The 13,093-nt window shown below is 37.0% G+C and overlaps 1 protein-coding gene across 8 annotated transcripts in view; it reads left to right on the forward strand.

The window, feature by feature from the left end:
• LOC120635656 overlaps nt 1–13,093 on the forward strand; it is a 95,991-nt gene that overhangs the window by 42,651 nt on the left and 40,247 nt on the right. Inside the window, exon 3 of one of the 8 annotated variants that reach the window (XM_039906720.1) lies at nt 1,987–2,070. The exons of 5 other annotated variants lie outside the window; for them this stretch is intronic. In XM_039906720.1, coding sequence (XP_039762654.1) covers nt 1,987–2,070 — 84 coding nt within the window. Of the gene's footprint in view, nt 1–1,986; nt 2,071–12,853; nt 13,021–13,093 lie in introns of those variants that run through there. 2 more of the 8 variants (XM_039906719.1, XM_039906724.1) reach the window with 2 other exon arrangements.

Raw genomic sequence — 13,093 nt, forward strand, 5'->3', positions numbered from 1 at the left:
CTGGCTAATGAAAGTTGATACTGAAAAAGCGCGGCAAATTTAAAAAATATCAGCATGGCAGCCCTAAAGTAAAAAGGAAAGTTGGAACAACTCACTTTGATACTTTGACATTTATTTTTATTTTACTAGTGGATGCTTGCAATTTTGTCCGCGTAATGAAGAGATTAAAAGTAGTAACTCTTTATTATCACACGGATACGTCACTCCATTGTGGCGTATTAAAGGCTATCAAACACTATCATGAGTTTAAATATTTGTAAATCTATGTGAGTACTAAGTATGTATCAAAGAAAACAACACCGTATATTTTTATACTGTTTTTTAAACACTATAATCAAAATCTGGATCTAAAAATTCAACATGGAGTGAATCGTCACTATCACTGGAGTCGCTGCTGTCTCTTAAATTGATGATGAAGCTTTCTAAATTATTTTCAGTTATATGGTCTCTTCTTTTGTACTTGTCTTTTTTAATTCTCTTCAATGTAATAACACTTACATCTGTAAAAAGAATAAAATAAAATGTCAATTATCGTGAGTCTCATAACTATGAAATAATAGAAAATACACAAGTATTACAAAACTAGTCTAAGATTAACGTTGATTGAAAACTTACCGGTGAGTGAAGATAGTTCTTCTAAGTACTGGTTCTGCGATTTCATCATATCTTTTTGATCTAAATCTGTGATCTTTTCAATTGCTTGTTTTACTTCAGCCGTTCGTGCATTATCCTCAAGACTATCTGTAAAAGAACAATAACATTATATAAAGTAATTAAAACTAATATGTACTTATTTAAAATAAAAAAATATCAAGACATTTTGACCGTACTAACTTAAAAAATCAGTCACAGTACGTAAACAATCCTGTTTTTCTCGGAATACGGCTTGTTTCGCAAGCTTTTTCTCTTCATATTTCGAAATCATCCAAAACAATAGTTTTCGCACTTCACTCTTTATAGTTTTATTAATTTTTATAGCATTAACACGGATATATCACAACAAAACTATACGCAAGTCAACCACAACGAAACATCAACAGAGATAGGGATACCATACACTGATACTGATTTTACCAAATCTTTTGGAAAACAGCCGAAAATTAATTTCTTTATCTTGCCAAGTTTTTCTCTAGTAAATAGTGTAACTAATTAATTAAGCTATTTATTAGACCAACTTAAGCCTTAGTGTTGCTCTTGAAATGATCCCCAACACGTACATACGATACTTATTTTCGATGAATTCAATTTTAGCATATACGTATTTTTAAAACTCATTTTATAAAATGTTTAAAATAAGTTTGTTTTGAAAATGCCTTTTTGGAATTAATTATTCCTAAGTACTTTCTGCTTAAAATACCCCAATTTGTAGGGTAACTATCCGGTGGTAGGAACACTTTAGTGTTGTCATATAAAAAGTTTGCAAAAAAATCCAGTATCTACTTTCGTTAGCCAGACTCTAATTGGTACTAGTTTCGAAAGACAATTTCTTAGAAACGCGTCTTCTATGCTTTTTTCGTTCGCTGGTTGAAGTACGTGATTAGGATAAAACAAGCTTGGCGGTTTTTTGGTTTGTCATGAATCCTGCGGAAACCGTGCATTTTCTATACAATTGATGAATTTCTTAATGACTTCCAAGTAACCTTTACTTGGAAGCATTAACATTCATCTCTCACAAGATAGAAAAATGAATATGTTGGAAAAGAGCAACTGCTGAGTTTCTTGCCGGCTTCTTCTAGGTAGAATCTGCCTTCGGAACCGGTGGTAGAGTCACTACACACAGACAGACTTGACGTTTCAAAAGTGCTTATATTAGGCCTACTTGAAATAAACGAATTTTGATTTTTTTCCAAAATTCAGTCAAATTGGTTCAGTAGTTTTTGCGTGAAAGAGTAACAAACATCCATCCATCCATCCTTATAAACTTCCGCATTTATAATATCAGTACGAAAAGTTTTCTTTTTTGTTAAGAATATGAAATGATTTCAGATGGTGTCAAAATACCAAAATCCAGATGAAAAGACTCCGTTGCCAAAGTCAAAGTCCATTTTGACAAGACAAGAGAACACTGCAGTGGGTCTATCTTTATTTATCTATATCTTTTCTTCAACACACTCACACACGCATACGCACACACAAACACGCAAATACACACTGCACTGTTCTGATCTGATGTTTAAAGAGGGAGGTCCCGAATTCGTTCCCCAAAATTTCTGAATTTTGGCCGTGACTAGCTACGGACAGAGCCGTGCCGCCAAGCGTTTTAGCGTTCCAGTACGATGTCGCGTGGAAACCGATTAGGGGTATATTATAACTACCCCTAACAGGTCAACCCGTTATCAACTTAGACTGCATCACCACTGTCCACCAGATGAGATTGCAGTCAAGGGTTAACTTGTAGTGTAATAAAAAAAAAATGTTTAAAGGCAATTATGTATTTAGATACTAGCGAACTGCCCCGGCTTCGCACGGGTGCAATGTATGTAAGTTTGGTAATTTGATTTTTCTTTTTCTGGAGTTTGACAACCTCCGTGGCGCAACGTCGACCGCTGTGAATTTAAGTTTTGGGGTTTTGGCAATTTGGGGAATTTATAATTTCTGTATTTTCGCTGGTCTGGTCTGGTGGGAGGCTTTGGCCGTGGCTAGTTACCACCCTACCGACAAAGCCGAGCTGCTAAGCGATTTAGTGTTCCGTTGCGATGTCGCGATTATGAATACCATACTCCCTAACAGGTTAGCCCGCTACCATCTTAGACTGCATCATCACCAACCACCAGGTGAGATTACAGTCAGTGGCGGTACTACTATACAAGCCGAAAAGCCGGGCTTGCGTTACAATAAATATCTCTTGTAAATTTTTCTCGACTATTCCGAAATGAAATTAACAAAATAATTAAAACTTGATAGCAATTAGGATATAAATACAATGTTTTAACTTCTGCTCAATAATGTATATACTCTTTGTCTACTTTACTGCAAGCACTACGTTACTCTGGCAGGTAGTCTCTGTGGTAGCAACCAGCCGAAAGGCGCGGAGCCGCGCCGAACTATCACTATCGCGCTCTTCGCGTGTCTTCGTACGCGATCGGAGGTCCCGCTTTGTCTCGCTCACACTCATTTGCTTATATGGGGCTTTTATTTTACTGCTCTCTCTCATAGAAATTTCAATGTATTTAGCAGAGACAATCTAGATTATTTAATAATTTAGTATGGAGATCAAATGCCAGATTGCGAGTTGAAGTTAGTGAAGATGACCAGCGAGCGAATTGAAACAACTTCACGCGTGTTATTATTTGCGTTACAACTAGTTGACACTTGACAGATTCATTATTATTGATTAGTAACTAGTTATGAGTTTATAATTTTTTTTTTTGAGTTGAATAGTGAATTTTACTGGGTTTTTTTCTTACAAATTATAGTAAATATTGTTAAATATGAGCTCAAATTGTGTGCAAATTGTTTCTGTGGCGAAATCAAAAAATAATTGGCGAACAACAGGTAAATTTTTTTAATGTAAAAATTGTTTGTTGTCTTTGCATATTTTTTTTCTAATGAAGAGAATGGTTGGAACACGGCTGGTTACGACATAAATTACCAGGCTTCATAAGAATTAAAGAGAGCAAAGAAACACTTGGGATTTCTATGATTACTTTTTAATTATGGCAAATATTGCATAGAAACTTCTTTATCATAATTCGCGTGCTGACCTTAATCGTAGTATTTTTCAAAGATTTGTTGATATTGTTTGTCATTTAGCACAACAAGAATGGTGACTTAGAGATCATGACGAGTTAAATTAGTCCTTTAGGTAACGGGGCTTGCTCAAATTCAAAAGTCAAAACCCTAGGCACGCCACTGATTACAGTCAAGGGCTACCTTTTAGTGAAATAAAAGATTTGAATGTCACACCCACTAACCTGCCTGTTTAATGATATACTGTAAATTACAATTTTGATCAACATTAAATCGTAACGTATCGAATGAATTCAATTTGATAAGGAATAATACTGTAATGTTTAAAATCGTTTTGTAAATAACTCTTTTGTAATTTTTTAAAATGTAAAAAATAATTTTAAAATAAATATATACTACGACAATACACACTCATCACACACATCTAGCCCCAAAGTAAGCGTAGCTTGTGTTATGGGTACTAAGAGGACCGATAATTGAAAATACTTACGTAAATACTCATGATATACATATAGACACCCAGATACTGAAAAACATTCGTGTTCATCACACGAAAATTTTCCAGTTGTGGGAATCGAATATACGGCCCTGGACTCCGAAAGCAGGGTCGCTGCCCACTGCGCCAATCGGCCGTCAAATATAAAAATGGTTACGGACGGACTTTCTTGTAGATCGCAAGGTGTACAATACTGTAGTACATTTTATTGGTCCATCTCCTATGGTTCAGATTTTGCAATGAAAGCGCAAAAAATAATGTATAACATCACATTAAAAACCGCTAAAATTATCAATGTTTCTTTAACTATATTATGCATAAAAACCTTCCTCAAGAGGAAGGTTTTTATGCATAGTTATCACTCTATATATTATAAAAAAACACGTGTGTGTACTTATGTACATTGTACACGCTTTAGAAGTTATACTTAAAACCCCTACAAGATAAAAATCTTAAAATCGTCGACGTAAGCGTTACTTCCGTCAGAAAAGAATCTGAGATACTCCCTAGTCGCGCCTACTGAGTTTTACTGCAAAAAAAGACCCGGTTTCGATTCCATCGATCGATTCCCATTCGATTTCCAGAAAATGCGGAATTTATAAACCGCATTTTCTCCGGTCTAGTCGGGTGACTTCGGGCGTGGCTAGTTACCACCCTAGACACAAATACATGCTTAGCAGTACGATGCCGCATAGAAACCGATTGGTGTGGTGTCAAACACCTTCGCCCGCAACAAGACTTTTTCATCCAACAGGCGAGATTGCTTCGAGGGCTAACTTGTAGTGTTTTAGATAATACTCGCAATCCAGTAACGATATTGATCAGTGAATTTTCACTGATGTGAATCAACTCTCGCAGGCGCTAAAACAGTACGTAACCTGCAGTTGAACGGTGCGGACGTGCGTCGCCATTTAAACCGCGGTAGTATTTTATTTACGTACCAAAAAGTGCAAGCGTTATGGCAAGCTGTGCTATTCGATGGTGTGGTAAAAACAGCAAAAAATCTAATTTTAAAATAGATGGAATCACTTTTCACAGGTAAATAATAGTAATTACGATTTTTTAACCTAATTATTTATGTTTCGCTCCGACACTCCACCTCAGTACCCGCTTATATCCCCTGGACAAGGGATACAATTAATGTCCACCTTCCATAGCAACAGAGAATAGGAGAAATTTACTCCACGTACCTATATTATTCGGATATTATTTTCACCTGTGCGCCAAGGGTTTGTAGATAAAGCTATGAGACAAGATCCTTTTTACACGCTTGATATTAGCTTCACCTGTATGTATGTTTGTAACCGACTCCTTTGGATGTTGAAACTTTCCAAACAGTCTGATTTCGTTCAAACTTTGTAGACATATTGAGAACCGGTGACCGATACACTAATTTGATAAGATTATTCCATTTATCAACTTGCAAAATAAGATTTTTGTTAGTTAATATAACTTTCATCTATAGTAGATAAGACAGATCATCCGCGTCAATTTTAATTTCCAACCGTTATCTCTAATATTAACAAATTTTATGGTGAATGGTTAACCGAATTTGGCTATAATAAAAATCGTAGTTTAAGAAAAATTTAAAATTACGCTTTTTTAAATAAATCAATTATAAGGTAGAAATTGGTTCGGTCTTTTATACCAAGGTGTTTTTTTTTTACTATTATTTTTTTTTTTTTTTTTGCCATGCTATCCGTCCAGGGGATGTTGTCTTTACAATTAATTAGGTATTGCTTAAGAATATTTGTGTGCGTAAAGCGCTCTTTTGACGACCTCCCTGGCGCAACGGTGAGCGTTGTGATTTTAAGTTGTGAGTTCCCGGGTTCGAACCCGGCAGGGGCATTTTGGGAATTTATAATTTCTGAATTTTCTCTGGTCTAGTCTAGTGGGAGGGTTTAGCCGTGGCTAGTTACCACCCTATTGACAAAGACGCCGCTGAGCGATTGAGTGTGCCGGTGCGATGTCGCGTGGAAACTGTCGCGCTATTAGGGGTATGACTGCCATACTCCCTAACAGGTTAGCCCGCTAACATCTTAGACTGCATCAGCGCAGGTGAGATTGCAGTCAAGGGCTGACTTGTAATGGAATTTAAAAAAACAGTGAAAAATCTTTTGAGTTATAAAAAAAATTTAGGGTATGCAGTGCTTTTGTGCATGTATGAAGTGCACGCCACTGTTATTAGGTACTCAAAACAGATAATAACTTAATTTAGATCTAAATATAAGTAACAACGAGTTTTGTTCTAAGCTACAACCCAAAGTATGTGTACACAGCTTGGAATTAAATTAAACAAAAATTAAAGTTAAAACAAAAAAGAAACACTTAAAAAATAATATATTAATAACACGTTTGAATTTAATCAAGCTTATTAAGAAACTCTTTTTTTTTGTTCTTTATTTTTTTCATCTGTCACACGTCAGATAAACATTTCGCGAATCGGTGTTTTAGATGAGGCCTTACGTCGTTAGTCGTCATAGTTGTAGAAACTTTTTTCTCCAAGGACCTCCTAAAAAAACCGACATTGAGTGCTTACCGTTAAAAGAAAAAAAAAAAAATTGATGAACAACAAACTGGGCAACGAATTTCCAAACTCAAGTGAGTAAAATAAGTTGCCAGACTTTTACGCGCTGAGTTGGCATTGGTACAAATATGTAAAACATTCTCCAGTCCAAATAAAAATACCAATCTCAGAATCATACAGCAATATATATTTTATCAATTACGGTAACTACATACTTCTTATATTCTCCACTTTAAACTCATAAAATAATTACTCTTTTACTGTTATAATCCTTTCCCTTTTTCCTTTTCCTCTTTTTTTAAAAATGTCCGCAAAAATAATCCCAACCGCCCGATGACGCCCCGCGCCGACTTTTTTTTTAATCCTTTCACTTTTCTTCTTTTTGTTTCCCTGCGTCGCTTTAGTCGCCAGTCCTTCCAACTTTCGTGGCAGTACCGTCTTGTCAAAAAAGAATACTCATCTAATTTTGTCGAACATGGACTGATTGGTGACTAAGGTCTTTTATAATTTAGAGATACATTTTATTGATTTGCACATCATTTAGTATCGATAATCTAACTTAGAATGGCATTTTACTTTGACGAAAATGCAAGTAACCATACAAATATAATACATAATTATAATGATAAAGCAAACGGATGCCCGTATCACAAGGTGCCGGGTTTGATTACGGATCGGGGCAAAATCTGATAGGTATTGTGTTTTATGTTAAGAAATTCTGCCCGTAGTTGGAAAATTGTGTGAAACTATATACGATGTATTTATGCTTGTTTCATTTGCCTAGAGTATTGCATTATACAGGGTTAAATAAAATATACCAGCAAGCTCTCGGCTTGTAGTTCCTACCATTAAAACTAACAACTTTTGTTTTACGACTTTTCATAATTTTTAACATTATTAATTTATTTCATACAAAAATGAATAATCCTCATCATCATATCCACCCATTACCGACACACTATAGGTACAGGGCACGCTGTAGTCCACCACGCTGGCCCAGTGCGGATTGGTGGACTCCGCACACTTTTGAGAACATTACGTAGAACTCTTAGGCATCCAGGATTCCTCACGATGTTTTCCTTCACCGTTGAAGCAAGCTTAAAACGCACATAACTTAGACGAGGTAGAGGTGCGTACTGGGATTCGAACTCGGGCCCCCGAAGTGAAGTCGAGCTCCTACCTAGTATGCAGCTATACTGAGGAGCTGGTCCTTTGTCACACATTTTATTTTTTATTCTTTAAAAAATGTTCGTAACATTTTACACAAACCTGTGACAATAAAGACTATTTTTCTTTCTTTCTTTCTTTACCCACTAGTCTATCACAATAAGTTATGTGCGTTTAAAGCAATTGAAATATCACATGCTTATTGCTTAAACGGTTAAGGAAAACGTCGTGAGGAAACCTGCATGCGTGAGAGTTCTCCATAATGTTGTCAAAGGTGTGTGGAGTCCACCTATCCGCATTGGGCCGGCGGTTAGCCGGAAATGTGTTGATAATGTTGATGGAAAACCTATGTAGAAGATTATTTCACAAAATATCGAGTCAAAAAAAAGTCGTCGGACATAAGTTTGTAGCGGATCCCCGCGCGGTAGGTATTCAGGAGCTTTCGTGGTCGCTCGAGTCCGTTCGGTTATCGGGATTCGCATTTCTTTCGTCAGTGTGCTCGGGACTTTGGCGTAGGAGGTAGGCGCGTACGCATCGCGGTGACTCTCACACCACGCCGCGTGGTTTAGTTTAGATTGTTGGTTTGTTTAGTCATTTAACTTTGTAACTTACCTAAGTACTAATAATAACGATACTTCATATATGTGGGTTTCATTTACTACCGGAACTCCTATAAGTTATTATTTTTAATGTCAACAATTACAGACCGAGAACTTTCTGATAGCTTTTATTTAACCCTTTTATCTACTATATTTGTAGATTCCCCAAGGACGCGGACCTAAAGGAAATTTGGATTAAACGCACGAGCAGGGAGAATTGGTTTCCGAGCAATTACAGTGTTGTTTGCTCGCGCCATTTCTATGAAGATTGCTTTCATGTGACGAAAAATCGCCGTCGCTTATATGATACCGCGATACCCACACTGTTTTTGCCTAAAGTGGTAAGATTAGTTATAGAATCCATCCCACTATGGCAACCCCGCAGCGGTAAACGTAGCTAAGACCCTAAACGAGGACTTGAATTTACCAGATGAAAAAAACCTGTCATTTTTTTACACTGAAAATATCATTTTGAACGTCATTTTTGACGCATTGGGCAGAGACCCTGCTTTCTGAGTCCACCGCAGTGCTACCTAATTACGTTTAAGTATTCGATCGCGTGAACATTATTTTGATATGTTATTTAAACAGCGCCATCCATTTACAATAATGGGAAACACAATAATCTATATATATAAAAGAAATTTGTGTTAGTTACACCATTTATAACTCAAGAACGGCTGGATCATTTTATATGATATTTGATTTTTTGGATTCCTCTTAATAAATAAGTATTAAAATATAACATTCATGAAAAAAAAAATTATCCGCGGTACGAAGTTCGCCGGGACAGCTAGTAATGTCATAAAACATATATTGATACAAATTAAAATTCTTAGTTCTTTTTTAATACAGTCAAAACCGTTTATGGCGACATCGTTTAGAACCACATACCGGTTAAATTTACCAAAATCAAAGGTCCTGGCTGAATGTTATATGACCGCCTTATCTAAAACATTGGTTTTTACGACATTGTTTACTACGACATACCGCATTAAGCGACCACATTTGGTTAATGTTTTCGGAGAATTATATCTGTAGAACGACCGGCTCAGCTGTATTGTAAACAATTTGAATAGGTAACTGTATCCACATCTGGCACAGTATAATAGTCAATGGCTATTATCGTAAAAGTAAACAAAGTTTAGGGTCTTTTGTAATTCTTAGAAACAAAGCACATGCATGCCGTAGCCTCAAGGCCCGCTTCGTCATATCTCTTAAGTCAGTTTGTTACTTATCTTTACACAAGACCCACCAAAACATTATTGTTGAGTTAACTGTGAAAATTGTAACATGTCGCAAAAAAGAAAACAAATCAGTATCGAAGAAAAATCGCATATTATTTCAAAGCTAGAGAAAGGAATTCCAAACAAAGACCTGGCAAAAGAATATGGTGTATCCCACTCGACAATTTCAACCATTTGGAAAGAAAGGGAGAAAATTCAAATCCTTTACGACAAGAATTTTTTGAAAATGAAACGAGCCAGAACAACGCGGCATACGAAGATTGAGGAAGCTTTGTTAAAGTGGTTTAAATATCAAAGGACAAATAATGCGCCAATAAATGGACCAATTCTTCAACAAAAAGCAAACGATTTTGCTCAACGTTTTGGTGAAGATTTTGTTTGCTCGTCTAGTTGGATTCAACGTTTCCGGGCTCGACATGGCATTGTCGGCGGGAAAATGAGTGGTGAAGCTGCCAGTGTGGATAAAGATGCTGTAGACGAATGGATTACGCAAAAGTGGCCGCTACATGCGCGCCGAGAATGTGTAATGTATACTTGTCAAAATATTATAAATTAGCTTCAGCCCGCGACTTCGTCTGCGTGAACTTGGGTCTAAAGCTCCATTCGTTGTCAATTTTTAATCTTACCACGAAAGCTTTTTGAGACATCGGTATAGAAAGTACATGTCCGTTAACATACGTGATATGTATGCAAATTTCAAAGCTGTCTGCCCGGGGCTTAGCTCGTAAACGGCTTGGCATATTTTGATGTGAGTTGTGCCAAAAAATCCAACTAAATTTATTTCAACTCGGTTGGCAGATACAATAACGTCACCACTCCAACCCATTACCGGCCCACTACAGAGCACGGGTCTCCCCCCCACAATGAGAAGGGGTTAAGGCCGTAGTCCACCACGCTGGCCCAGTGCTGATTGGTGGACTCCACACACCTTTGCGAACATTATGTATAACCCTCGGGCATGCAGGTTATGTTATCCTTCACCGTTGAAGCAAGTGATGTTTTAATTACTTAAAACGCACATTACTTAGAAAAGTTAGAGGTGCGCGCTGGGATTAGAACTCGGGCCCCCGAAAGGGAAGTCCTGCCCAATGAGCAATAACGTCTTCATTATCACTTCAGCCGGTTGAAGTCCACTGCTAGACATAGGACTTTTGTTGGGAGTTCCAAAATCCACGGTCTTGAGCCGCTTGTTTTCAGCGGCTCCCAGCGACTCGTTTGATGTCGTCTGTCCGCCTCGTTGGGGGCTGACCAACGCTGCGTTTACCTGTGCGGGGTCGCCATACCAGCACCTTGGAACCCCAACGTCCATCGGTTCTCCGAGCTATGGGGCACATAGCTCGGAGGGCCCATTTCCCATTAGGCCCATTAGGCCCATAGGCCCATTTCCACTTCATTTTTGCGACTCGCTGAACTATGTAACTACGGATCTCCTCATTTCTTATTTGATCACGTAGATATACCCCCAACATAGCTTTCTCAACAAGCATAATAATTGTTTTGGCGTTATTTGATCGCATCTCTCCAGAATCGCTAGCTAAATTTGAATTCAAGATACAGAGTACCAACTTGTATGAGATATTCTACCTAACTTTACTTATTCGATAAAGATTGACTACGATTTATTCGGTATCGAAGGTGTTACATCTAGTAACAATTATTTACACATTTATTACAGCGTAGTTACTATAACTACCATATAATTGATGAATTTCTTTATGACAAGTTTTTGGAAGCATCCGACTTTCTTTCATCTCTCACAAGATAGAAAATGAAAATGAAAATAGTTGATGTTGGAAAAGAGCAACTACTGAGTTTCCTGCCGGTTTATTCTCCGTAGAATCTGCCTTCCGAACAGGTGGTAGAGTCACTACAAACAGACATACTTGACGTTTCAAAAGTGCTTGTATTAGGCCCACTTCAAATAAATTCATTTTGAATTTAAATGATATTGGAAAACGTACTGTCGCTAGATAGCGCTCTTCCAATACCATATAAATCGTAGTTAACAATCACACGGTCGAATAAATAAACGTTGGTAGTCTCCAGTGGCGTGAACTGGGTTTCTTACCAGGGTATGCATACAATTTTTTATTTTTTTTATTTTAGGGTAGGCAGTGCTTTTGTGCATGTATGAAGTGCACGCCACTGGTAGTCTCGCACAAGTTCTAGGCAAATTGCCATTAAATAACGCGCAAACTTCTGTAGGGCTAGCACAGGCAGGAGACAAAAATAATATCCCCTTATTATATCCCCTGACAAGGGATATAGTTAACGTGTCCATCTTGTAAAGCACGGGTACATGGAATAGTAGAGTGGCGTGCATAGAGGTTATGCACAGAGTATGCAGATGATATAAAATGATTAAAATCTCCAGTACGGGGTATAAAAAACTTAAGGATACCTACGTATTGTAAGAGTTATAAAAAGCCTACTTTTAAGTATTTATAACTCGTACTGGGGATTTTCTTCATTTTATATCATCTGCATACCCTGTGCATAACCTCTATGCACGCCACTGCACATATATTAGAGTATAGTATAGTCTAAATTTAAGAAAAAATGTGACTGCAATAATTTAAACATTAGAAGTAAGAATAAACTTACAGTGCAATATACTAGGTTACATAAAATTCATAATTCGTTTAATGGAAATTACTTACAATTCTACAATAAACTACCCATTGATATCTTGGAGATGTTTCTTAAAAAGTTCAAAGTTTGTATTAAACGTAAGCTTATAGAAAAGTCCTATTATAGTATAAAGGACTACGTAATCGATAAAAAAGCTTGGGTGTGAACTGTGAATTATTGCTCTAACCAGGTTGCTCGTCTTATAATATTAAATGACAATGTGAGATGGTGATAACAAAAAAAAACACCCGGCTAAGTTCGTTGTGGGCTTCTCTTCGACCAGGACGCGTTTGGAACCCTCGTAGCTTTACTTTTAAGTTTACGAATGTGGTTATCGCCATCATCCCACTACCGTGTCTATTCGCTACTTGAATAAAGATATTTTTGACTTTGACTATCGTAGAGAGCTGATAAAGCTGTGGGAAATTCTTTTTTTCCTTTCTCCGGGGAGTAAATTGTCTCCTGCCCATGTTAGCCGTGCTCACGTAATAATAAAGCTCAAAAAAGTCCGAACTAAAAGGTTATTAAAACGGTATTAATTTCGCGCCAGTCTTCATTGGCTCCACCAAAAGGTAAAACGTACAAAATGGCGTACTGCATGGTAAAAACATGCAAAAACTACTCAACCAAAGTGAGAAGAGACGATGGCATATCCTACTTCCAGTAAGTAAACGATTGTTTAAGAATTTTTTTTTTTTATTTTGCTTAGAAACACAGTATTTTATTTAATAAATCT

This window comes from Pararge aegeria, chromosome 27, assembly GCF_905163445.1.
Source record: "Pararge aegeria chromosome 27, ilParAegt1.1, whole genome shotgun sequence".
Lineage (NCBI taxonomy): Eukaryota > Metazoa > Arthropoda > Insecta > Lepidoptera > Nymphalidae > Pararge > Pararge aegeria.